This window comes from Dermochelys coriacea, chromosome 20, assembly GCF_009764565.3.
Source record: "Dermochelys coriacea isolate rDerCor1 chromosome 20, rDerCor1.pri.v4, whole genome shotgun sequence".
NCBI lineage: Eukaryota > Metazoa > Chordata > Testudines > Dermochelyidae > Dermochelys > Dermochelys coriacea.
In genome coordinates, this window is record NC_050087.2 from 4,020,768 (window position 1) to 4,047,455 (window position 26,688).

The window sequence follows — 26,688 nt, forward strand, 5'->3', positions numbered from 1 at the left end:
CCAATAACCAGACCGATTCACTTTCCTTTCCTGGCTTTAATCGCAGTTAATACAAAGATTCCAAAAATAGAAAGAGACCGAGACAGTGGCGCCGGCTTCAAGTTTTTTCATTTGAATAAGTCAAAAATGTAACAAACAAAAGGAAGTGACCCAAAGCAACCGAAGTCTTTACGCCCCTGGCGGGGGGAGGGAACCCCAGGGCCTTGTTGTGCTCAGTGCACGGACCCCTGCCATGGGAGATGGGGCACCCCCCCATTGCAGTGGGGGGGGGGCCTGAGCAGAGCCACAGGGGTTTAGGGGAACATGGCCCCATATAAAAGGCAAATCAGTGAAAGCAGGTGACCATGTACATGCTGAAGGAGGCCTGGGGAAGCCCAGCTCTGAGGCCTTGGCCGGGCTGCATTTTGAGGCTCACCTGGTGCCAGTTGGGGCTTCAGAGACATGAGACCGGTCAAAGCACCAAAGCCAGACTCTCCCGTCCTCAGGGCTCCTGGCTGCAGGACAAGGGAATGGGGATTTCCCACAGCAATGGGCATTTCAGGGTAACTCACCAGAGGCCGTTGAGTCAACAGAAGAGTGGGGCTGGACCGGATGCTGGGGGAGGTCCCCCAGGTGTGTGTGTGTGTAGGATGGGGGGAGAGGCAGGGAGAACAGGTCAGATGCTGTAACCACTGCTGGGAAATTTCTACAATACAGGAGTGTGGTGGTTCCCCCACCTGGGGGGACGGGAAGCCAACAAGGGACCAATTTCACATCCTAGAAGGGGCATTTCAAGCCACATCAGAGGTAGAGGAGGAAGGGTCCTGAGAAGCTCGATTTAAAGAGAGTTGCATTCCCGAGGAGGGAGGGAATTCGAGGGGGGAGAGGAAACCTGTATTTATTATAAGTCAGGGTGTCCCCCCGCCACCCCATCTATCCCACTGCTTGCTGCTGGTCTCCGGGCTGCTCTCCCCTCTACAATGTGCAGAGCTAGAGTCCCTGCGCCCGGCACACGTGGGCCTGTTACTAAGATCTCCCCTATAAGGGGGACCCGGACAGTGAGGAGCAGGGGAGATCTGCACAGGTAGGGGGTTTCCACTGGTCCCACTCACTGCACCAGCTTCCTCCGACCCCAAGCCTAGCTGTCGGCCCTGCTCCTTCTAGTCACTCTGACAGGTCCCGGCCCTTCCGAGCCGGGCCTGAGAACAACGCCCCCACGAGGGCAAGAAGGGGGTCGGCCTGCCCCAGGGCCCAGCCAGGCACGGGGCTCAGAGCTTTGGTCCCCTATGACCCACAAAGCTCACAGTGGGGGCCCACCAGGGAAGGCGATGGGGAAGTTAAAGCCAAGTGCCGCAGGCACAGCTGCCTCTGGATCTTGCCCACGGAAGTGAAGCAGCTCAGACACGGGGGCTGGGCCCAGACAGGGGTGCCCCTGGCACAGCAGGCACCGGCCTACGTCCTAATGGCACTTGACGGTGTAACAGCCCCGCAGAGTCCGTCCTGCTGCCCGGAGGGACTGAGCGCCAGGCCCCAATGCCATGTGGAAAGAGCGACACCCGCGCCCCAGCCCTCCCGTTAGCCCCCTCAGGGGTCACCCCCCAGGAAAGGTGATGCTGCCTGCGACCCAGTCAACATTTGGCTTGGACGAAGAGCAGGTTCTCTCTGGAAATGCCGAAGTGGAAGATGCAGCAGGGAGGGGAAGGCACCGAGATGGAGAAGGGTGGTTGCCAATGCCAGAGATGCCCTGAGCAGCCACTGCTCATTGGGGCGGCCACGGAAATGACAGGCCACAAACTACATCCGGGCAGATTCTGCCGGGCCTTGCGGGGTTGTGTTGTGGAACCGACAAGGAATGCAGGGAGCTCAGCGAGCCGGAGATCAGAGGAAGGGCCCTGTCTCGCCAGGCTGCTCTTGGGAAGTCAAGCTGTGCCGAGAGAGATGTGGAGTCAGCCAGTAGGCTCAGCACAATGCAGACCGGGGGGGGGGAGAGGGGGGGAGGAGGCTGGTGCCAAAGTTTCATATCGCCAAGGGGCTCAGCTCCAATGGGCGTTTCCTGAGGCCACCCGCAGGAGCTGTTGAAGCTGAAGATGTCACCACACTGGGACTTCAGTGAGCGGCTTGTTGCACTAAATAGGTGGCTCCCGAGGGGATGTTGCGGTCTTCACCCCGGCAGCCCGCTGGTGGAGGAAGCAGCGCGTTCCCGTCGGCCCTGTTCCCCGGATGGAGGACAGCGGTTAAGGCAGGTCTGTGGGCGTGGTCCCCTAGATGGAGGGTGCTGCTTTGTACTGTAGACGCGCGAGTCCAATGTGACCGTCTCCCCACAGCTCAAACATGCCCCCCGGCTCCCGCTTTGGGCTAAACCAGCTAGGGAGGTGGAGTGTGGCTTTGGTTTAAAGTTACCCGTTAACTCGGCATCTCCCCCCTCCTTTGGAGCTGAGTGGCAATTGGTCTGAGGCAAGGATCTCTGCTTCACTGGGCACCGGCAGCTGTTGGGAGTCACGGGGCCCAGCCGGGGCTGCTCCAGGAACATCCTTCAGAGCAACGCTGGCCCGAGGCTGGGATCCAGGCCCGGGAGGAGGAATCAGGTCGGGCTGGAGATCCAGCTCCTGGAAGGAGCAGGCTAAGGGACAAGGGAGGATGGAGAGGCTCCCTCAGGATGCAAGTCCCCCTGGGCCTGGAACTCACCAGGGGGCACTGAGGAGTGGGATGCTGACCACAGACAGGCCTGGCTCCAGCTCCAGCGGCCTCAGGAGATGCATCATGGGGGAGGGGATTACAGGGAATGGGATCAGTTGCTCCAAGTGGAAGGATGAGACTGGAAGGGGGGGGGATGGCAAAGGCAGGGCTCTGGAGGCACCGCACTGGAGGGACTAAGATTAGGAGAAAGCCACAGGAAAGGTGTCGCAGCAGCTACCCCGCCGGGCAGAACGCCTCCAGGGGCTGGGGACGCTGGGGCCGGGGGCAGCTGGCGTTTGCCCTTTGGAGAGCTAGAGCGCCGTCCTGGGAGACTGGCTGGCTGCTCAGGCAGTTGTTCTCAGAGCAGCACATGGGGGGGAGAGGGGAGGCGTTGGGATGCACAACCCTCCCCACCCCCTATGGCAGGAGTCACCCAGCCAGGCCCGCCCCCCATGTGGAATCCGCTCCCAGCCTGGCCACAGGTGCTGTGCATCAGGGAGGCGAGCGGGGCAGGAAGCAGAGCCCCATTTGCTAGTCGGAGCGTGGGGAGCCCTGCATCCCGCAGTGCAGAGACCCCAGGGCTACCAGGGGATGGGCTCAGACCTGTGCCCAGGGCTACAGAGATTTCCCCGCTTTGCAATCCAACATCCTGCCCTGCACCCCAGTCCAAGGGGCGACTGGCACTCCCACTGGGGCCCAGGAGTTGACTCCTTGCCTGACCACCTCCTCCCGGCTGCTAGCGAAGGCACTGAGTGAAAGTCCCCTGCAGAAATGGGCTGCCAGAGCACTGGAGGCTCTACGGCGCCCGCAGCTGGCCGAGGCTGGTATAAACATCCTCAGCTTCGCTCAGCTCTTCGAAAACGGGGATGAGGTTGAGCAGTTCCGTATCCGCCATGTCATCAAACCAGGACTGGACGGGCACCTGCAAGGGGGCAAGGAGGGGAGGGAAGGGTCAGCCGGAGCCCCACAGAGAGGCTGGGCTCAGATCCTCAAAGGGGCACGGCTTGTTTCCACTCCGCTCAGCCGTGGGGCTCACCGCGTTCTCCGGGTGGAAGATGTAGGAGGCCGGCGAGTTGTCCAGGATGAGCGTCTTGTGCAGATCCCGGCCCAGGCGGCTCAGGTCCTTGACGTAGCAGCCCTGGTGGAAGACGCAGGACTCCCGGAAGAGCCGCGCGCGGAACACCCCGCACTTGTCCAGAAGGTCCGTCACCGGGTCGGCGTACTGGCAAGAGCAAGAGAGCGCCCTGTTGCTGAGAGCGGGCTCTGCCGGCACGTGGGGGGACCGGCTCGGTTCCCCGCCCTACCCCGCAGCCCAGCGCCGGGGCCAGCAGGGAGCGGCTCGGCTAGCTCAGAAGACTCCCCATGGCCAGGCCAGCAGCACAGAGAACCTCTCCCAACCACGTCCCCTCTGCTTGGCAGCGTGGGGAGCACCCCCCACCCCCGGTTTCCCTTACCTTGGCCAGGCTGGCAGTGAAGAGGACACATTCAAACAGCTCCCCCATTCGCCTCAGGAATTCGTCCACAAAGGGCCTTTTGAGCACATAGACCTAAGGAGGGGAGGGGCCATCAGCAGGGGGCAGGAGAGAGGCTGGGGCAATGCTCGGACTCCCTGCTTCTGCTGGCAAGTGTGTGGGGGAGGGCCCCCAGCACTGGCCTGGGGCTTGTTCTCAGGCTGATGGAGTCGGGTGCCCAGCACCGCCTGCCCAAGCTGCCCCTTGGGAACCAGCTGGAGCAGCACCGGCAGCAGCACAGAGGGGCTGCCCCATGCTCATCACTGCAGCCAGCGTGTGGGCTTCAGCCCAGGTCCCCTCCCCCAGCCACACCCGTCACCGAACCCAGCCCCATCGAGTCCATCTTCCTCCGGCGCCAGCAGCCGCCTCCTGAAACAAGTAATCAAGAATAGGCCGTGCTGCCTGGTAACAGCCTATCCTGGATTACTTGAACCGGGCTACGGCCTCCGCAGATCCTTCATGGCTCTGGGGAACGGGGCCTCCTCGCACACAGGACAGATCGGGCCCCGCTCCTGAAATGGATCCTGATCACAGCGCCACCCCCCCAATCAGAGGGACTCGTTTACCTGGTGCAAGGTTCCCTCTATCTCCACAGGCACTATGAAGTCAGCATTGTTGATTGGCTGAGGGAGAAAGGAATCAAGAGATCTGTTAGCACAAGAGCAGCAGAGGAGGGTCCCCAGTGCCCCAGAGGGGCAGCAGGAAACCAGACCGAGAACATGCATGCCGTGGTGTCTCCACATGCATCTGGCTCTGTCTGGGGGAAGATGGTGTTGGAGAATTTTGCTTTGGCAGGGGAGGAGCACTGCACGAACAGCCTCCAGGACCCGCTCCAAACCCCAGCTGCTCTGCTGTCCCACCAACGGGGCGCAGCGGATCCCGACCTCCGCTGCTGCCCCAGCCCCCCCCAAGAACATCTCACGCCTCATTCCCAGCCCTCGGCGCCCACGATGCGTCACCCGGTCATTGGGCATTCACTGGATCTGGGATTAAGTATTCTCCATGGCTAGCAGTGGTTCAGAACCCAGCTCCTGAGAGCCAGATCCACCTGCTCCTGCCCACAGCACCGTCTCTTCCCTCCAGCAGCCTCCCTGGGCCACCACTCCACCCTACTCCCTGAGCAAGCACATAGGTCACCTTAAAGGAGCTGTGCACCAGCGTCTCATCCAGGTCGATCACCATGCAGATCCTGCCCTGGTCCCGCTGAGTCACCTCGGGGAGCAGGCACGTCCCGGGAATCTGCAAGCAGATACACACCCAGCTGTCAGAGGGATTCGTGGAGCAGCCCTGGCCCCGGCTCATATTAGGGTCACAAGTTGAGTTGCCCCTCCCCAAAGAGGGGCTTCTCCATGGAAATCAGGGCCAGTGGAACTAACTAGCAGACACCTCCCCCCCCCACACACACACACCTTGGAGAAGGCTCCTCATCTCCAGCAGCTCCCCCATCTCACACTGAGTTGGGGTGTCCATCCATGTCCTGACACTAGAGAGAATTCCACTGGGGACCAGGAGGGAGACTCTAAACCAGGGGTTCTCAAACTGGGGGTTGGGACCCCTCAGGGGGTTGTGAGGTTATTACGTGGGGGGGTCACAAGCTGTCAGCCTCCACCCCAAACCCTGCTTTGCCTCCAGCATTTATAATGGTGTTAAAGAATTTTTAATTTATTGGGGGGATGGGGGTTGCACTCAGACACTTTCTATGTGAAAGGGGTCACCAGTACAAAAGTTTGAGAACCACTGCTCTAAACATCCCTTCCAGATATCTGGGCAATACTGCCTCATGACCCTGAGCACCCTACAGAATTACTGGCCTCCTTGATCCTCATCTGGACCATCCTGAATTCCCACTGGGAGCAGCCAGGGACTGGGGAAAGACCTCATGCCAAAGCTGCACGGACTGTGGCACATAAAAATGACCAGACTGGGTCCAACCAATGGCCCAGCTAGCCCAGGATCCTATCTTCCGACCGTGGCCAGAGCCAGGTGCTTCAGGGGGAGTGAACAGAATGGGGCAATTATCAAGTGATCCAGCCCCTGTCGTCCAGTCCCAGGTTCTGGCAGTCAGAGGCATGGGGTTGCATCCCTGCTCATCTTGGCTAATAGCCATCAATGGACCTATGCTCCATGAACTTATCTCGTTCTTTTTTGAATTATGCTTCTGACCTTCACAACACCCTCTGGCAACGAGATGGTGGCGCTAAGAGATTGTGACCTTTATACCTTTTCTCCAGTGGAGGAGCCGACCCATCCCACGATGCTCAGGGACGAGTGGGGAACTGGCCTTTGAAGCGAGGGGGAGTAAGGGAACGTTACAGTCTTAAGCTTCTCCACCTTCCTCGGGAAGGCAGCTCACTCTGGGCTGGAGCCAACACCCAAGCAAAATCTACAGGACTCCCACTGATACTTTGGTTTGGATCAGGGCCTGTTTCTACAGGAGAGGAAGGGGCATTTGCTTGGGAGATCCGAGCTGGGAATCTCGGCCACCCACACAAATACCCGGCGGCTGCTCAGCACCTACCTGGTAGAACTGGAACTGAAGACACTGCAGCAGATCGGACTACAGCAGGAAAGAAGAGGAGAAACACAGGTATTAGGGTGACAGCTGGCAGCAGCAGAGAGACAGCGTGGCCACGACTGAACTACGGGACTAACCCACCCCTTAGCCCTCGCCATCCGGGGACAGCACAGAGCTCCCCTCCAATTTGCTGCCATGTGCTTACAGTAATTCTCATCTGAGAGAAGGGGACAGAAATCAGGTAAGAAATCAGACAAGCATTGGGTCAGCTGGAGAACATGAGAATTAAGACAGATCAAGCAGGGAAGGGCTCAGAGACAGAAACTGCAGCAGGTATTTCTCTCGCAATGGCATATGGTGACTTGTTTATGGAGAAGGGGCCCAGTGCTGCCACCTGGTGGAACATCCCCATCACAGCAGGTGGGGATACCTGCACACCCCCCCGCTCTATCAGCTTTGGAGGAGATGGGTGCAACTTTAGGGGGCTGTGCTTGGATCAGAGTTCCTTCCATTCACGTCTACGGCAAGGCTACAGCACCAGACTCCCTGGCCATTTGGTTTACTGTGATCAATGACGAACAAGCTTTGTTCTTAAGACACAGGCATGTCCGGTGTGTCTGACTCCACATAGGGGTCTAGAGGGTCGGTAGCCCAGCTCCAGGTCCCCCCGACCTGCAGCCCCCTTACCTTAGCGATGGTGCTGGGTTCCTCCTTGTGCAGCGCATGCTCCCCACCACAGCCTGACTGACCAACATTCTGTGCGCGGAGGCAACAGAAAAGTGCCTTGAATATGTTCCGGCCACGAGGTTTCTTGGGAGAAGACTTGGACACCAAGCCTGGAACAAGGGGAGAGAACCACAGCCAAGCGTAAGCAAGACGGACACCCGCACAAAGCCAGCTCCCCAGGCGGGATACAGACCAACCGCTCGGTATCGTAGGGTCTGGCGGGAGAGATCCAGTCCACCGCAACGTGTCTGGAGGACCAGTTTAACACAAGAGCTGCAATCAATGAGGAATATGGGCCCCAAAGGGCAGGATTGGGCTGGGAGGAGGGGACAAGTGAGCCCCTGAAAAACGAACCATAGCAGAAATCCAAGCAAAGGACTGTGGGCAAAATTCCTTGAAGGAAGGAGTTGATTCAGCCCAAAGGTCCTCACTCATCCATCTGCTAACCCACCACCACGCATCCCTCCCCATTACCCCAGCCTGTGCCAAAACCGTGAAGGCTGCAACCCTCCCAGCCCCAAACTGGGAGGGACCCAGGACTGCAATGTTGCGCAGCAACCAGAAGGTGGCGCTGCAGACCCACAAGTCCCCAGCACCTTTGAAGTACAGTCATGTCCCGGAGCTGCTGCAGCCAAGGGTGGGGAGTGGAAGGGGGAGCCCCGAGGAGGAGGGGGAGCTGGCAGGCTGGTGCAAGGGGTAAGATAAATAGCCCCTGGCTCAGAGCCAATGGTGGGGAAAACAGCATGGGGGCATGTTTCACAGCCCCCTAGAGTGATCATTAGCCAAGTGACAGTCACTGAGCCTGGATGGAAGGTGAGCTGGAGACAACACATGCTGCAGCCCCCGAGGGGAAATCCAGCCATTCTTGGGCACCAGGCAGTAAAAAACTCTGCAAGGTTTTTTCCCCCCAAGAAAACCAGACAGCTGTTCACAGAGCGGAGAGGCCATCCTGGGCTCTGAGCCGCTGGGCTGGGGAGGAACAGCAGCGTCTCTGGGACCATTGTGCAATTGAGACTCCCTATCCCTCCCTCCCAAAGAGAGTCCAAAAATGAAAGGCCTGATCTCCTCACTAACGCTGGTGTAAAGTGGTGTAACTTGGCGGGAGTCAGCATGGTCAGACCAGCAGGAACGGCAGTCAGCAGGCCGTGCTCCGTAGCCTAGCTCTGGAAACTGCATCCTTCCATAACCACAACTCCACTGCCCCGGGGCACCAAGGGGCCCCTCCCTCGCAATCTCTGGCTCCACTCCCTCCGCTGTCATTCTGCGCCCCAGGGTTTGCTCCCCTCTAGTCCCAGCATATCATCTTGGACTTTAGAGTAAGACAAGAAGAATTCCCATCACCTTCTGTGCCACCTGAGTCACCAGCACTGCACGGGCACCTCCAAGCAACCAGGTGCTAAAGCCCAACAGCATCCAAGCACAAGTGGGCACCTGGGCATGACAGGACTGACGGGCCAACTCCAGGCACCATGCACAGGCCAACTCCGGGCACCGTGTACAGGCCAACTCTTCCAACTCTCCACTCCCCCAACGCTGGTCTCTCTTGAACATAGGCTGCCCACTAGGCCAAATGTACTACGCACCACGGGGGTGATGTGGGGCTTACCTGCTCTTGGGACCCAAAGCCAGGATTTGCACCCAGGGCTCCAGAATTGCCCGAAATCCTTCAAGGCCGCTGAGCACACGCAGCCCTTTGAGTAAATGTCTTAATGGAGAGTCACCCATTCCTTATCTGTGCCCCACCTGCCCTGGCATCAACCTGTCCCAGTGCAGCAGACACAGCCCATGGGCCAGAGGAGCAGGCAGAAAGGCTGGCGAGTTGTAGTGAAACCCATGTGAAGAGACTTTTACATCAGCGCCGCCGTGCAGCCACCCTGACTGAAGCCCCAATACATACGGGAAAGCAGCACGGTCACGGCAAGGCACAGGGGGCTGAGGGCTAAGAATTCTCCCACCATGAACTCCGCCACCGACTCATTGTGTATCCTTGGGCAAGTCCCGTCATCTCTCCTGCAACCAGTACCTTCTTGAGGGGGCTGAAAGCGCCTCATGGATCTGCATGCTCACAGCACATACCTGGGGGTGCCTCGCCTGGCAGGCTTCATCCCTGTCCCATCCTGGAGAGATCTGAGCAGAGTGTCCCCAAGATTGTAACTGGGAAGAGGAACAGGGGGCCAGTAGCAACCCCAACCAATCAATAATCTGTGTCTAGAGCTCCCTGCGATGGCTCCTGGCAGCTAGAAAGATCAGGCTGTGTCCCCATGCCTCTAAGATAACTGCAGCAGCATTTCCTCTTTCTCTGGCGCCGTGCTCTGGCAGACGAGGTTAAATGGCATTAATCACCCCAGTCACACTTGGCGATGGCTCCCCTCCCAAGAGCCCTGGCCCCACACCAAGGGAGCCGTTCTCCGGGTCAGGGTGCAGAAGCTATAGGACAGCACAGAGGTGGCAACCGGGCAGGCAACTGGCTGGCTCCGGAGAGTCTGTAAAACTTTAGTCTTACGGATCACGGGCCAATGGTCTCCTCGTACCAGCCACCTCCCATTTACAGAGACAAATGCAGGGGTTCGCTCCCAATCGTGACAAGAACCATTGCAATGGATGTGCCAGCTAGAAGCAGGGCTGGAACCTCTGGTCACCCCTGCCTGAGCCCAACACGCTCAGGGCTGGGATCCGTTAATGATAAACCTGCTGTTTGCTTTGCTGACAATCCAAAGGGACAGGCTCTGTGGGGTGCTGGGAGAGTGCTGAGGGAGGTACCAGAGCTAGAGGCAGCAGGAGGCACACAGGGTACGAGGTGGAAACTGACAGGCGCTCTGCCTTTCACGGGGTAGCCTTCAAGGGTGGAACAAAACAGCCCCCCCCACCCAAACAAATACACACACACACCCAGCACCTTTCATGGGCTAAGATTAATTTCTAACGCCTGCTGGATTTCCTCGTTCCTCCCTGGTCAGAGAATCTCTTCACAAGCGGATCTGAAATTTCCTTTTTAAAACCTCCATTTTGGGCTGAAACTCTTTCCCCGTCTCCTTCACAACGCTGAGCTAAATACTGGGAGGGAGGAAGCACCTTTCACTCCTCCACCAGCTGCAGAAGCTCAACGGCCAAAGCAACTGGCAACCAAGAACCCCCAGGTCACATTCAAACTCAAGTCTCCAGATCAGATGCTCCCAGCCCCATCACTGCATTATCTGCTCTTTGGGGTTTCTCCAAACCCAAACGTGTCAGGAACGTGTCTCTAGGGGAATGAACGTTGAGAATGCCCCGCCGAAGACGATATAGGAACAGAAGATTTGCCATCACAGGAGCCTGTGGGCCCAATGTGTCCAGTATCCCAGCTCCAGTAGCGGCTGCTACTAAATGCTACTGAATATTCCCTGCCCAGTTACTCCATGCTTAACATTCAGGGCAGGGTAAATTGCCCCCTCAATAAGGAAACCTGCTCACCTCTAAAACAAATCAATCGCTAACAATAAGTAGCCATGAAAATGGAGAAGGCGGCATGGCAGGGGAACCCCAAAGACCAAGCACATTTCTACACATGAAAATTAATCCAGACTAAGGTAGGGTGTGAATATAAAGCAGTTTAACTATTCCCAATTACCTCCACATGCAAGTGCTGATCTTATTCTGGAGTACATCAGGAATAGCTATTCTGGAATAACTCCCCGTGGAGACAAGCCTTAAAAAAAATCTCTCTTTAAAGTACGGACTTCAGTGTCCTGTGTCCAGTTGGCTTCACTCTCTCACTCCTGGGGACATTTCAGATCACCCTGGAACCCAATCAGTTCTTTCCCTTCTCCTGCAATTAGCGCCTGACCCATAGATCCACTCCCACCTTGGGGGAATCTTTCCAAGTTGTGGTTTTCTATTTTCATGTTGGGCAGGGGGAAGGAGGCGACTTGGCTGATACACACTAGCCAATGAGCAGTTCAAGAGGCCTTCTCCACTCTCTAAGCTTTATGCTCATCTTGAACCCTAACACAACCCCACCCAGCTCCCTCTCTGAATTTGCATATCCATCTGATGCACCCGGAAGCAAGCAGGACAATTGCAGACAGTGAGTCGGCAAGGAGGCTCAAGGGGGGCTTTGTTAGCTGATGATAAAGACAGTATGTGCAAAGTAGGGAGGGGATCCTAAACTTTATTACCTCAATTAGCCTTCCAAATTATCCCTGTTCTCTCAGGGCCAGCCACCAGGCTCCAGCAACCCAACCGCTTTGGGAGGTTTCACTCCCTGCGCCCATCTCTTAATGAGCAGCAGTTCCAGCACAGCCATCTGCAGTGGTGGCAGACCCTTGCAACAGAGAAGATGGTGCATCCCATGTTGGGAGCTAGCTGCAGCAATATCATGGCACCTGCCTGCAGAACCAACCCTCCCACGTATTTTTCTCTCTAACAGCTTTGCCTGGTCCTTGCAGCTGAGTTGGTAGCCGAGGAAGAGACATGAGCTGCACACAATGTTTAACCGTGTTATTAGCAAAGTGACCGCCCAGAGCCCGAGAAGAAACTGCAACAGTTGCCTCCTGCAAAAGCTGGCCATAGCAGGACTAGGAGGACAGGCTGGGGCTACTGAGGCAGACGATGACCCAGCTGCATTGCGTATGGCAGTATGAGCAAGGATTCAAGTTGCCGGCCACGAGGAAGACAGAAGAAGGTGGTAGAGGCACCTGGATACCAGCAAGACTCCACGATGGAAGCACTTGTTAGGTTTTGATTCACTCTCAATGATTCCCCAGCCCAGCCCAGCCCGGGGGAGGGGGGGGGGGGAGAGAGAGAGCACGCGTGCCCCAAGTCACCGCCCCATGGGATTCCTCCCCACACACCTTTCCCCCAACGTGGCTCACACGTGCATTCCAGGAACAGCAGGCAAGTTGAGATCAGCTTCTGTGCTGGGTCGGGGGTCAGGCTGCCGGGGTGGTTCTGAGAAAAGCGTTTTTGCAAGGAGCCCTAGCTTGGGAATGCTCCAAACCATCCCAAAGCACATTAGAAGGTTCCTAAGCCAGAAGGGGCCACTGCGATCATCTAGTCTGCCCTCTCACATAACGCAGGCCATAGGACACCCCTGAATTCCCTCATTTGCCAGTAATGGAGAATTCACCACAAACCCTGGTAAAATTGTTCCAATGGTTAATTCCCTTCGCTGTTAAACAGGTGCCTAATTTCCCCTCTCGATTTGTCGAGCTTTAACGTCCAGCCATTGGATTCTGTTAGACTTCTGGCTGCCAGACTGAAGAGCCCGTTAGCAAATTTTCATTCCGGGCTGTGATCAAGCCACCCCTTAACCCTCTCTTTGCTGAGATAAATAGATTGAGCGCCTGACGCTGTGAAGAGAAGAGAGCGACGCAGACCCTGTGTGTCAGGCGCGGGGGTTGCATTACTTTAAAACCAGATTTCCGCTATGTGTTAGTCTGTGATCTGATCTCACTATTGCTAATCAAAAACTTCTGTTACATGCTTATTTGTCTAGGGGGCTTGAGAACCAGTGGCTTGAGAACACGTGTGTGTTTTAAAGGGGGAGAGAGATGGGTAGTGGGTTCCGTAGAGCCAGCTCCCAACCCATGGCATAACAGGGTCAGGAACATAGCTACCATATGGCTCCCAAATGGAGACTCCAGAGCATTTCCAGCATCACTGGGTCCTTTAGGGGCCAAAACACATTAAGTGCAAAATCCTGTATTTCCTACTGTATATGCCAAGGTGCATCAACGTTTTGGGACATGATGGCGAAGGTCAATGCATGAGTCAGCTAGCAGCTCTCAAAATAGCCAAGACTGAAGGCAGGTATAGTAACCCAGTTTCCAACGCAGCTCTCGAGAGGGAGAGACAAGCAACAAGGAACCAGAGACAAAGGTATAGGAGGATGTGGTACATATGGGTATCCAACCATTTCTCCTGAGCTGGCACCCTGGGTACTGCTATCACAGGTCCAACACCCAGCAGGGAGCTGGGATGGCTGCTCTCCATGACAGGCCGCGACAGATCCCTGGTCTCATAAAGGTGGCAAATCTGTGCCAAAGGAGCCAGGATCAGGAACAGGGAGAAGGAGAGTGAGCTGGAGGGTTTGAGGGATACCAAGTGCCATTCGTGAGAAGAATCCAAAGTCAATGGAGACCTTTTCCTTGGCCACAGCATGGATCACTCCAATTTCTTCTATGATCCAACAAACACCTTTCCCCAAACTGCTCCAGGCCTCATAGCAGCACCAGCTCCAGCTCCTCATGGGCTCCCAGCACAGGGCAAGAACGGATCTGGCTTGAAGTTCTCCTCATTGTTTTCCAGGTGGACGTTGCCGGGCACGTCCCAGAGCTCTCTGCAGTAGCGGCAGCCCAGCGCCAGGGAGGCTGGCCTCTGCAACCCGTGGAACAGGGGTGGTGATGTAGTCTGCCAGCATGAAATCCCATCAGGCAGGACACTTGGGAGCTGGAGGGCAGGACAGAGCAGCAGCAGCAACTGGTCACAGCAGAGGCTCCTGTCCAGAGAGCTTTGGATGCAAATTGCAACAACAATGGTTTGGAGGAAGAGATTAAAAAAGTTTTGCACTTGGAGCTGGAAAAAGAAATTGGACAAGTCACCGCAGTGAGAACACCAGCCCCTGCCAATCCCGGTATTTCTAGAGCACCCATCACCATAGTATCTTGGCACAGAGGGTGCTGTCATACTGCGGCCTTCATCTCATTTGTCTACCTCAAATTTTACTTTCAGGATCTTCCGTCTCCATGGTGGCAGTTCCAGCCAGATGCTGCAAGCAGTGGGGTGCTCGCCACTTCCCTTCCAGAGCCATGCTGTTCGAGGACCCATCATTCAGAGTGGGATGCGGGAGTGGGTCTTCAAGGTAGCTGCTCCCTTGATTTCTGAGCTGAAGGTTAATGAAAGGCAAGAATCCTGGGCTAAGGTAAGGCATGACCACAGGGAGGGCCAGGCCCAGCCACTGCAGGGAGAGCAGAGAGGCGCATCTTGCTGGTGACTGAACTTACCTCAGGAGCCAAAGTGCCACCACTCTGTACCCTGGGGGTGGGGGCTTTAGTGTAGCACCCCCACCTGATTTTCCCTGTAAATAACCAGACTCGCCCTCCTACTTCAGCCCCTGGGGAACCCATTTCTTGGTGCAACAGGACAGCGATTCACTTCCTATGAGGCACACAGGGGAACCCCCCATTCTGTCACTCCCCCACATATCCACCCCCCCACTCCAGGCCCACACTTAATACGTTTGCTGCCGACGCACGTAGCAGTTACTCAGTGTCAAAAATACACCGAGCGCATCCTCAACACGTCTCAGTGACCTGGCCCGAGGCCCCGTACAGCAGGGTTGCTAGATGGGAGGGACAAGCTTACAGAGTCAGGAAGGGATTGGGATCGTCTCTCTTTGTGGGGTCAGGGGGAACTAGCTACTCCTTCTAGGAATCCCGAGTGGAAACTCCCTCTGTCTGGAGCCTGTTCCCGGCGTGAGAAGATCAGGGCAACGCAGCAGAGAGGGACCCCTGGGATGAGACGCAGAGGGGAGGAAGGGTCTCTGGCTCCTGACAGCTTGCCTGACCGGTGAGGACACTGGCCCAGGAACAAGCAGTGCCAAGGGAAAGTCGACACCCCCTGCTCCCAGAGCATGTGGGATTGCAGTGCTCCAAAGGAGCCGCTGCATCCTTCCTTAGCTTCCTTACTCCCTCTCTCTGCAACTTCACTCCCAAGACAAGCAGTGGGGTCCCAGGTCAGACAGGGGGTGTTGGGACGCTGCAGAGCAGAAGAGAGGGAAGGGGGGGTTAATCCACAGCGGTAAGGGAGGAGGCCCCAGAGCAGAAAGGAATTATGATAGGTCCCAGAGCAGATGAGCCCTTCAGAGCAGGCAGGGAGCTCCAGGATATGAATTATTCACATGCCAGAGCCCCTACTATATCGTGTCACCACTTCCAAGGGGCTGGCTACTGCAAGCACTAAGAGCCCCCTGGACGGGGGTGGGGGGGCTGGGAAGGGGCAGGAGACCTTTCCCCTTGCACAGATTTTGCAGCTCCCAAGGCGGGGGAGATTTAGAGCTCACAACCGAGGGACCCTCCCCTTGCATGGGGGGGGGGTTAAACAGACCCTAAACCCACCCTAGCCAAGTGACGGTGCAGCTTCTGAGCCTCAAATCAGTTGCAATCCCTCTGATACTTTTCACCCTGAGCCCAGCCCTTGTGACAAGTACCCAGCCCCACTCCTCAACTTCAGATCCCTTGGCATGAGCCAGACCCTGAACGTTATTTCAATGCAACTTTTCAGAACAAAGACCAGTCACTCTGTCCAGGCAGCCCACAGCTGCCTCCCGCTGATAGCTTCCTCTCACAGAGGGGATCATCGTGGAGAGGGAGAGCTAGGGATATCTGGGGGAGGCGGCTCGTGTTTCTGTGCTTAGAGGCCATTCGCACAGGCATGATGCTGGGCGTGGTACAAAGGGAGTTGATTTGCAATAATCCCAGTGCATTCCCTACCCAGGGAATTGTCATTAAGGTGTCAAAGCAAAGAAATTACATGTAAAAAGTACCGTTTATTTGTTAAACATCCCAACAGCGTCTCCCACCTGCCCTAGGGAGAACTTCCAACTTGTCTCAATCACCTGCACAGCATAAGCGGGGCAAAGGGAGAAGAGAGATGTAAGATTTTAGCAGCATGTTGGCTGTGTGTAGGAGTAAAATATCCAACATCCCATAACAACCCTGCAACACCCAATGAACGAGGATGCTGGAAGCTGGAGATAAATACACAGCTTGACTGATTTCAAGTCACGGAATAAACACACTTTGGCGTTCTGTGTGCCAAAGTCCATACCCCCTGGACAGGAGATTATGCCCTGAAACATAATTCAAACCCTTCCACGCAGTTCTGTATGTTTTCTGACACTAGTGGAGATGCTCCCAGGATACGCTCAGGGTTTCCTGAAGCCAGCCTCCAAAACGAAGGATTTTAGCCCTGTAACTCCCACCCCCAGTGGAAGCCAAGGGACAGACAAACCTCAGATGGGCTCAGCCGTTTTTAACACCCATGTCTCTGGCGACGCATAGCACAATCACCCAGACTGCAGACTGGCAGCTGTCAACACTGAAGTTCAACCACCCCCAAGCAGGTGACTGTGGTTACAGAAGACAGCAGCACATGCTTGTTGGGTTTTCCTTTTTAAAAAAGGCCAGAACAAATCCAAATGGATCATCTCCTCAAAATGGTTAGATCAAAAAAAAGGATACTTGCTTCTAGCCCTAGCCAAAAAAAAAAAAAAAAACCTCTCTCAGGAACCAGTGGACTCCGGAGCGACACATTCACCTCAAACTACAAAAGTTCACATCTCACTGCAGTGTCGTCACTCCCCCAAAACACAGAAACCCCAGGGCCCAGCCCCTGGAACCCCAGGTGAAGGGTTTGATAGACAGTGAAGAGCAGGGCTGAAGAGGGATCTCTCCTGCTGGAGCAGAGATGTGGGGCCGGGGGAAAACGGCTTTCAGTCACAGGGCACCCCCGTGTTAAATGAAACCTACTTTCACACGGAGAGTGACCCAGCATCCAGTGATGCCCCAGCCTCTCCCATCCTCCATGCCAGCCTCCACTCAGATTTAGAGAGAAGTTACATCAGGAGAAGCCATGGCTTTTGCCTGGCACACAGCTGGTCCGGTCCCTATGAATCACAGCTACCGTCACTGGGGCTGAGCAGCTGCCAGTTCAATCATCCACCTAGCACAAGGCAACTGGTGAGGACGAGCCAGGCAGCACACAGGCTCTCCCCCAGCTTAAACCTGTTTAGCAGAGGCTAACAGAGCAGACAGACAGGAATTCCTCTTGGATTGGGACGTGCAGCATAACCCTCCCCCACCCACCAGCTTGTTCAAAGTCTGATTCGCAGGACTTCCTCCTTGCACACACTGTCGGGAGGAGGTCAGTGGCTGGGCAGGGTGAGTTTCTTCCATTAAGCACCCAGATGAGCTAATGATCACAGCCAACACTCCAGGTCTCAGTCATGATCCCTGGGTCAGATATGATCTCCCACTCCTCCACAAGACAGTGGACAGGCCCCCTTCCTCTATATAATTTCTGTCCAGCCTCACCTTAAGAGGAGATTACAAAACTGGTTCAATGCTATTTGGGGAGACACTGATGACCCAGGGTTTTTCCAGCTCTGGAAGGTTACACATCCGTCTCTAGGAGCAGCGTGTGAAACTGGGTGAGGATTATGCTTTTCTGCTTCTTACCTCTTTTCCTGAACCTCAACCACAGGCCAGGAGATGGGCCAATGTTTCAGGACAACATGCCGTCTCACCCCAACCCGCTAGTTCACAAAGTCTTCCTTGGAACTCAGAGGTGCCCAAAGTCAGAGGAGCAGGGACAAGGATAGCTTCACTAACCGTCGTAAGGCCGAACTGCCTGGCTGGAGAAGTTCAGGGCTTGTCTACACTGGATATGCTACAGCAATCCAGCTCCAGTGTAGACACTAACTATTTTGATGGGAAGGGTTCTTCCATTGGTGTAGGGTAATCCACTGCCCCGAGAAGCAGCAGCAGCTAGGTTGATGGACGAATTCTTCCATCAACCTCACAGAGTCTATGCCAGGGGTGAGGCTGGCATAGCTGCCTCGCTCAGCGAAGAAGCTATGCTTATTAAGTTCCCGTGTAGACCAGCCCTTAGCCAGAGTAAAGAGACACCATGACTGTGACAGATATTTGAAACTGGGATACAGGGTCTTTAAAATCCAAGTCGTAGATCTCTCCTTCCTCAGCTGCATTAAGGAGAGAGAAGTCGAGTCAAATTAACTAGTCTGTGACTGAGAACAATCGAGTTTTGGCTGAGCATCCTGGCCAGGATTTGGGGCACCCAGCTCCCATTTGGAGAATCCCAGCCCTTGGTCTCATCTATGCAGCTGCCATTTATTGCATCTAAGTCCTGACACATAAGGTCCAGAGGACTGAGCGTGAGGCTGGGATCCAGGAACTCCTGGGTTATAATCCCAGAGCACACCGGCTCCCGCTATGGCCTTGGGCAAGTCACCTCTCTGTTCAACAGGGACGATCGCAATTCCGCGTGAGGAAGGGAAGTGTCACAGTTAATCTAGTGGGCACTTGCACTATTGAAAAGTATGATGCAAGTGCTAAGGATTATTAAGTCTTCCAGAGCAAACCAGGGTCTCTCCCAACAAAAGACACTGCTCCTCACCCCAAGAGCACAGAGGCCGTACCTACATTAATCTTTTCTGAATTATTTCCCGTCGCTAATGCGAGTGCAATTTCAAAGGGGGGAAGGGAGGGGAGGGAAAAGCAATAGTGTAGACAAGGCATCAGGGGCCAGTCTATGTTTTAAACACTGGGTCATCTAAGCCTGTAATTTCTCGCCCCTAGGGCATGAAAAACGCTGATGGTCACCTGGAGCCTTCTCTACACTAGCGCTTCCATCGATGGTGCCACAACTAGCACAAAATAACCACGTAGAGGAGACGAAAGAGAACACAGCCCAACACCACTCCAGGTTCTTGCGGGAAGAAACCAGGAGTCATGGTGTGAAGGGGGGAGGGAATCAATCATGTATTTAAGAGGAAAAGGCCTCTCTGTTCTACAACCAGAGAGCTCTTATTGCACATCCTCTGCAATCCTCCCAAAGGTACCCGAGCCCATGCTGTCCTTGCGCCTCTCACCGCCTATGCAAAGTGCCCTTGTTTATGAGTTAGGTGTAGAAGAGACCAACTAAGAGCGGGAAGTGTGACCCTCTTAAACAGCCGGGGCTGGGTTTGCAGATCGAGGTTACGGGGTGGGGAGCACCATGCTAGATTCCCCATCAGCTCATAGTAATCACTGCCTAATTAATGGGCATCTCTATTAAAAAACAACAATGGCCTTTCACTGCATTATATCACTGAATCAATACCCAGCGGGACTTGCTTCTCTAAGGGAAGCACCATTTATAGAGAAGCAGAAGGAAAATCCCAAATTATTTCAAGCACATGACAAGGTGTAAGAGGCAAATCCAATTATAACCCAGAAGCCTCTGCCCAGAGGGACGTTATTTTGTGAGGCTGATGCTATGGTCTAGTTTATACACTCTTTAGGGCAGGAGCGGTCACTTATCACATGTAAAGCGCCCGGCACAACAGGCCCCAACTTGGTTGTGATCTTTTAAGTGCAGCTGCAATGTATATGTCAAACAACAATACATAGCCTATGTTGGAATTTCTGCCACTGATGTAGATGCACCAATGCAAACTCCTGGTGTAACCCCCTGCCCCCATATACCTAATGCCCATCACCCTGTGGTGATGCAAGTCACATCTACACTAGGGAGCTTACATTGGCATGACTACATCTGTGGGGAAATCCCAGCGTTGATTCAGAGATTATAATACCAGAAAGAACCATTGTGATGATCTAATCTGTAAAACAAGGGTCAAAGGTATAAGACAAGGTCTAAGGGTGTGGGGATTCACAAGTCCTTGGCAAAATCTATCTTGTCTACTTATATGGCCCTCCTTACCATATCCAAGTACCACACTCTCTTATCTTCACCACCCGTCCTGAGATAGAGCAGCGCTACTCGGCTAGTCGGGGAACTGAGGACAAAGCAACTAAGGGTGGGATCCACAAAGGGAATTAGGTGTTGCAACACTCAACCTCACAGTGCCTAACTTCTAGGCACCTAGAAATTCAAGGGAACACCCCCCTGCATAATCCGCAAAGTCCAAACCAGGCTCCAAAGACAATGAATGGGGAGAGCCGGGTGCCTTACGATGGGCAAAGCCAGCATTGTAGGTGGGGAGCCACCTAAGCTAGCCAATGGGAGATACTGATGATGGGGAGGGGGGACATGCTAAGCCTTTGCCCCTTTCGTAGAGATAGGCACCTAAATCCAGGCTGCAGGGAGGCACCTAGCTCTGTTAGCGAGTCATGATTGGGAACCCCTCTCCTGGAGTCCAGCAGCTTAGGCACTGAAGCAGTTTCTTGCCTGCCTCACACTCACCCGGGATGAGGGAGACCCAGGTTCAATTCCCTCTCTCTGCCAGAGAGGGAGAAGGGAGACACCTGGTCAAAAACCCCTCTCTTAGGAGAGTGCTCCAACCACTGAGCTATGGGCTATTTGGAGGGGAGGACTCAATCTCTGTTGCTGAAGCTGTTCCACTGTGGATAAATAACACAGGACAGCTCGCAGCAAGGGGACTGGACCCAAAGTGTCCCACCTCCCAGGGTCTCCCACCTAACCACTGGACTATACATCACTCTCTCTGGCCTAGTGACTTAAGTATCTGACAAAGTGGAACAGCTTTAACAGGAGAGGAGAGACTAAATCCTGGTCTATGCCTAAACATTGTATTGACTTAATTACGTCGTTCAGGGCTGTGAACAAATTTTATGTGACACAGTTCGGTCAATCTAACCCCCACTGTAGATGCAACTCAGTCAAAGGAAGAACTCTTCCGTCAACCTAGTTACCACCTCTTGGAGAAGTGGATATGCTACACTGATGGGAAAACCCCTTCTTTTGATGTAGGAAGCGTCTACACTACAGCACTAGAGCGACACAGTTGGGCCTCTGTCATGTAGACATGGCCTCAGGGAGCGCCACATCAGAATACCCCCTAGCTCAGTGGTTAGAGCACTCTCCAGAAAGGTAGGAAATCCCTGTTCAAATCCATTCTCCCCCTCTGGCAGAAAGAGGGAACTGAACCTGGGTCTCCCACATCCCACGTGGGTGCTCTAACCACTGGGCTAAACATTTTGAGGTGGGCACCATCCCCATCTCCTCCTCCAGCTGGATTCTGACGGGGAACTGATCCTGGAGGCAGCTTCTCAGCATGCCTACCAGATTGGACCCTGCATTCAACATAGGCAGATATGCAATCGATCTTCCCCCAGTTCATTAATCGCTCTGGGGCTTAGGCGGGACATAAGCGTCCAGGTGCCTAGAAGAAGACACTGATGTGCCTGCATAAAGGCAGGACATAGGCCTCGAAGGAACTGTTATCCTGAAAACTTAGGCACTTGAGCCAGTTTATGACCTACAGGGTTTGGCAGGAGTTTTGGGGATCACAGTGGAGCCAAAACTGGGATTAGGCATGTAAATCTGGGGTGTAGATACCTAAGTACCTTTGTGGGTCCCACTTCAGGGTCATAGAGCAAGTCTGTGGCAAAGCAGGGAATTGAACCTGGGTCTCCCAAGTCCCCAGCTACTGCTCTAACCACTAGACAATTCTTCTTGATGGACATTTTGGCATTGTGTTCTCTACGTCCTTAGTCCTTCCCAGGCAAATAATGCCATTATAATTTATAGCTGTAAGAAACATTTCCAAACTGTAGATCTTCTGCAAAAATCAGCAAGGAGCACATTTTAGTACCAGATTCATGATAAACAAGGTTTTTGGTGCCTCTCTTTCAACAAATAAAATCAGAGAGAAAAGCTATTTTGTGGGAGTAAGGGAAGAGGGGTCAACCAACGCCGCTCCCAATCCATTATTTTGTAAATGGATTGAAAGGGCTGGTTAAAATGTATCTTAAAATGGCCTCACACACCCCAGTCAGTTACCTCCCGGAACACTGCAATTTGCAGTGCATTTTTCAAAACAGAGGAGCCGATACAGCACGTTGCTGTTTGATCTGACTCCAAAAATGGCTGTCACAACCAGAAATCCTGATCCCTTGCAGCAATCAAAATCCAGCTCTGAGAATAACTCAACAGGAAAAAGAAAAGGAGTACTTGTGGCACCTTAGAGACTAACAAATTTATTAGAGCATAAGCTTTCGTGAGCTACAGCTCACTTCAACAGGAAAAGCAATCCTGCCCAAACCCACCCAGCCTTTAGGAACACCACCCACCCCGGGGAGGGGGTGGCGTGTGTACACCTGGTACTGACCTCTATGGTACCGAAGAAACGTACTCCCTAAAGACATATGGAAGGAACACATACTTTCCTCCCCGAGGATCTGCTCTGGGGACATTTCAGCCCAAATTTTTTTTTTTTTTTTTTTTGGCGCCTAAAGCAAATCTGTTTGGGAAGTTCCTAGAAATGGGGGGGGGGGGAAACGAACGCACAAACACACACACACACACAAAGTCCCAGCACTGCTGACTGAGTTAAACATGTTGCAATATTGTGTTTAAACCACAAAGAAACATATAGAAGAGAAGAGGAGGAAATACGTTTTCTGGCTGGGAAGCTACTGAACATTTAGAGCCAGAGTGGAGAGAGATCTTATAGAAAGGAGAATTTCACTTACACATAAATCACAGCTTCTAAGAAGAGAAAACCCCATTAAAACTTTGCTGTTCTGTAAACATCCCAAAGGTAGCAGGAGCAGCTCCTACCGAGTCAATAAATTATCCTTAACTACAAATCTCACCTACAATGAGAATGCCTTTTTAAAATTTGTGTCTGTATTTTCAAGATTAAAAAAATTGAGAAAAGACCCCAAAACTCCTCTGCAGAGATTCAAAACCTCTAAAATTGAAGGATCATTTATTTCATCAGACAATTATGGACTTAATGACATTTTTTCTATTAAGTGGTGTTCTTCTAAACTAATTCCAGTAAGAAAGTCAGAGGATTGTCAAACCATCTTCCGTGCTGATCACTGGGGGAAGGACTGGGGTCTGAGGAAAAACTCAGGTCAAATATCAAGAGGGATCTCTCTACAACTGCAATTGTGAAGGTCCAACAACTAGTTATTTGAAACCTCGCTAATGAATTGCTGAGGGCAAACTCCAAAAGGAAAACACACACACACACACACACACACACACACACACACAAGCAGAGAAACCTCCACTTTAAGAGGAATTTACACTGCCAAAAGCCAACGACACAAACTGTTTGCATTGTTCCTACAAGCAGATAATAGGGAGTTCAGACACTAAGGACATTTCTCTTTGAAGTGGTCATTTGGGGTCTGCAAGAATCCAAGGGATGATCAGCACACACAATCCATAGGGGCTCAGCAATGGGGAAGGACCCATTTTGTCTGCACTAAACCCAAACTCAGCACTGCTAACAGTACCTCATTGTGCCAGGGTCCAAGAGCAAACTGCAAAAAGGGGGGGATCCAAAGCCGCATGCCCCCCCTGCTCAGACTTGCAGTTAATCACTCTCCAAAAAACACACTTGTTCCCACTTCCTTATCAAGATTAAGTTTTACTAGTAAAATACTTAAGAATTATTCATCTCCTTCACTGTGCCACCCACTGAGACAAAAGGGAAAAGAACACACAGGCCTCCTCACGGCCAACTTCCAAATAGAGCCAACTTGTTTGTTTGCAAGGGATTTCTCCACCCAAATTAGTGTTTCTCTGGGCAACTGCCATGAGCCTCCATTTCCCTGAAACAAGGCAAGCCAGAGTAGCAACTAGATGCTGGCACTCAATTAAACCTTTCTGAATCAGCCAGGGCACCAAGAAGAAAGGGGAGGGATGCCGGGGGAGAACAGAAACGCAAGTTCAAAGCCAATGCCACCTCCAAGATCTCTGGCATTCCTGCCAAGAGCTAATCCATAGGTAGGCCCCAATCAGCTCAAGGGAACGGTGGTAAACAAACTCCCTTCACTCATGATGGGGAAAAATCTACTGGACTTTTGCACAGTTCACCAATTTCAAAACACTGGGCACACCCAACTTGCATGCAACTCTCATTTAGGCAGCATAAGAAGTGGCTGGCGCATGGAGTAGTTGGCTCTTTTGAAAAAAATAAAAATGACCAGGAGCTGCCAGGTGGCCAGCGCTTTGAAAAAAAAAAAAAGGTCCCTATTTAGATGCCTAAAAATTGGAGCAGAGCTCTTTTGGAAAACGTGTGCCCCAACTATGGGTCCTGAGCACTTGTGACGATGGGGTTGGAGGGAGATAAATCAACCCCTGAGCTTTTTCAGAGTTCTGGCCCTAGAAGGAATAACACAGCCTCTTTAAGAACATGGAGACACTGGCAAGAAGGACCTGGAGCAAAAACTGAGGCCCCAAATTAACCTGCATGCAATCTCAGAGCATTCAAAAAAAGGAGACAATTCCATGTTCTGTTGCACACAAACAAACGCATCACCAGGGCAATCAGAAACACCCAATAAACAATGGACTAATTATTCCTGCTCCTCCAGTCACAGCACTTCACTGTCTCTAAGTACAGTTTTGCACAGCTGATTTCAAGATCTCATCCCTCCAAACACCTCCCCGCCCCCCCCCAAAAGCCACCTTACAGGTTTTATCGCTGGTAGATGAAACTAGTGGCTAGTAAAAAACTAAAGCAGAACTGGACTACAGAGATACCAATAAGGGGCACATTTAAACTGGTCATGTTTCCAGCTAGATTTTCAATACATAAACCAAAGAGGGATCGATCTTTAAAATCGTAGTGTCCTGCAACTGGCAAAGCCCATTGGGTCAGCCTTGTTTTTTCCATGATGAAACCATGGCGCTCTATGCTGGGGAGCCTGCAAAATTAGCAGCCTGTGGCATGGGAAAAGCAGGAGACAGATTGGGATTGAACTGCCCCCACTCCAATCTCCTATACCAGCTAGGAAAACGCCAGGTTTGGGAAAAGGCAGTTTGGAGGTGTCAGCACAGAGCCACATCCAGTCCCGTAGCCCAACGTGAGAGCGCCCACTTGTAGATAGGGTGACCAGATAGCAAGTGTGAAAAAATTGGGTCGCTTGGGGAGGGGGGGAGAGAGAAGGTTGCCTATATAAGACAAAGGTCTTAATATCAAGACGTCTGGTCACCCTACTTGTATGCAGGGCAGAACAAACAGCAGCTAGTAGGAAGCAATGTAGCTCAAACCTAACGTTTTAAGTTCTCAGATGCAAATAAAATAAAATAAATCGTTTCAAATGCAAAAAAATCCAGGCATTAGGCTCAGCGGAAAGGGGGGGTGGGAGTGGGGACACAGGGGGCTCAGCAGAAAGGGGGGTGGGAGTGGGAAAGCATGGAAGCCCCTGGCATTCCTTCCTCTCCACATAACTAGGATGTTTATGAAAATTCCCCAAATCCCAGCCGCCCAGGACAGAAGAGGAAGAAGGGGAGGGAGCCGATTACAGCGACAAAAACAAACCCACCGGCGAGGGGGGAAAGGCAGAAAATCGCAACCACATTTAAGGGTCAAGTGAGGATTTTGCAACTGGATTGAGTCGCCCCCTTTCAAAGGCTCTTTTTGCAAAAATTAATAAAGGGGGGAGGGGAGACGGCAGGCGAAGGGCCCCGCATAGCTGCAGAGATGGAAGAGCAAAGCCCCATACACAGGTCGCTAAACATCGCTATGGCACCGAACCCGAGTGGGAAAGGGTGTAAGAGACACCCCCGCCCCAATTGCACAGATCAGGAACAGCCCCTTCGCCCCCACGTTGCCTAGATCAGGAGTTAACTCCCTACCATTGCACAGATTGGGGAGGTGGGGGTGAAAGTAGGGGGTGGGGAGAGAGAGATGCCTCCTGTTTCTTATTGCAAAGTTTCTAACTTTCTCTCCCTTACCTTGTTTTGCAAGCACCAGGGCTTCTTCCCTCTGCACTTGGGTGATGATAGAACCGCTTTCCATCTAACAATCCCACAGATCCAGGGGATCCTTTGGGTGGGAGGGGGTTGGGGGAGGGAAGAGGCCCGGGGAGGTGGGGGCGGGGGTGCTGTGTGTAGGAGGTGTGGGGTGGTCCTCAGCTGCAAATGCCCTGGAGTAGGCTGCATGCATGCATGCAAGCAAGCCGAGCAGCGGCTCCGGGCTTCTCAGATCGGGTCCAACATGGAGAATCCGGGGCTGGAGCGCAAAAAAAAAAAAAAAAAAAAAAAAAAAAAAAAAAAAAAAACCCACCCCCCCCCCCCACACACACCAAAGGAAATGGGACCCAGGCGCAGTTTCCAGGCTCCCCCTCCCTCTTCCAGATAAACAAGCAGCAGCTCCCCGGGCCCCCGAGGCAGGCTGAGCCCGACCTGCGGAGCGGCAACCCCGGACAAATCACACGGGAGGGGGGAGACCCGCCAGCCCAAGGCGGCGCACGGGGGGGGTGGGGGGCTCGCCCCCCGTTACTTTGTTGCAACGTTCGAAGCTTTGTTATTTTGTATCGGTCCAGAGGCGCTCAGAGTGGAGGGGAAACCTTGAAACTGCTCCGGGGCTCTGATTGGCCGCCGGGGAAGTGGGCGGCGCTAGAACGCTTACTATGGGGTGTTTACCTAACATACATTCCAGCCGATCAGGGAGTGGGCAGGGTGGGCCACGCCTCTCGCACCAGAGGCTGCCTAAGCTATGCCCCTATTTATCCCAAAAAGAAAAGGAGGACTTGGGGCACCTTAGAGACTAACACACTTATTTGAGCATAAGCT

The 26,688-nt window shown here is 53.4% G+C and overlaps 1 protein-coding gene across 4 annotated transcripts; it reads right to left on the minus strand.

Moving 5' to 3' along the window:
• Window positions 1–16: 16 nt before the first annotated feature.
• On the minus strand, window positions 17–26,456 carry CTDSP2 (CTD small phosphatase 2). Of its 4 annotated transcripts, none has more exons than XM_038378197.2 (8): window positions 25,849–26,456; window positions 7,369–7,517; window positions 6,685–6,723; window positions 5,304–5,405; window positions 4,733–4,789; window positions 4,110–4,202; window positions 3,692–3,877; window positions 17–3,577 (listed from the first exon to the last, which is right to left on the minus strand). In XM_038378197.2, exons 1-8 carry the CDS (start codon window positions 25,910–25,912, stop codon window positions 3,452–3,454), a joined length of 816 nt encoding a protein of 271 aa, XP_038234125.1. In that variant the 5' UTR covers window positions 25,913–26,456; the 3' UTR covers window positions 17–3,451. The 4 variants fall into 4 exon arrangements, with proteins under 4 accessions (XP_038234125.1, XP_043362536.1, XP_043362537.1 ...); XM_043506601.1 differs by lacking the exon at window positions 25,849–26,456 and adding an exon at window positions 9,431–9,473; XM_043506602.1 differs by lacking the exon at window positions 6,685–6,723 and having other exon boundaries at window positions 25,849–26,140.
• Between the last annotated feature and the right edge of the window lie 232 nt (window positions 26,457–26,688).

Coding starts and splice junctions, on each gene's coding strand:
- CTDSP2 (XM_038378197.2), bottom strand. CDS start 25,912: ATGGAAAGCGGTTCTATCATCACCCAAGTGCAGAGGGAAGAAGCCCTG. Junction 4,203..4,732: donor TAGAGGGAACCTTGCACCAG/GTAAACGAGTCC, acceptor TCCCCTCCTTAG/GTCTATGTGCTCAAAAGGCC. Junction 3,578..3,691: donor TCTTCCACCCGGAGAACGCG/GTGAGCCCCACG, acceptor GCCCCCTTGCAG/GTGCCCGTCCAGTCCTGGTT.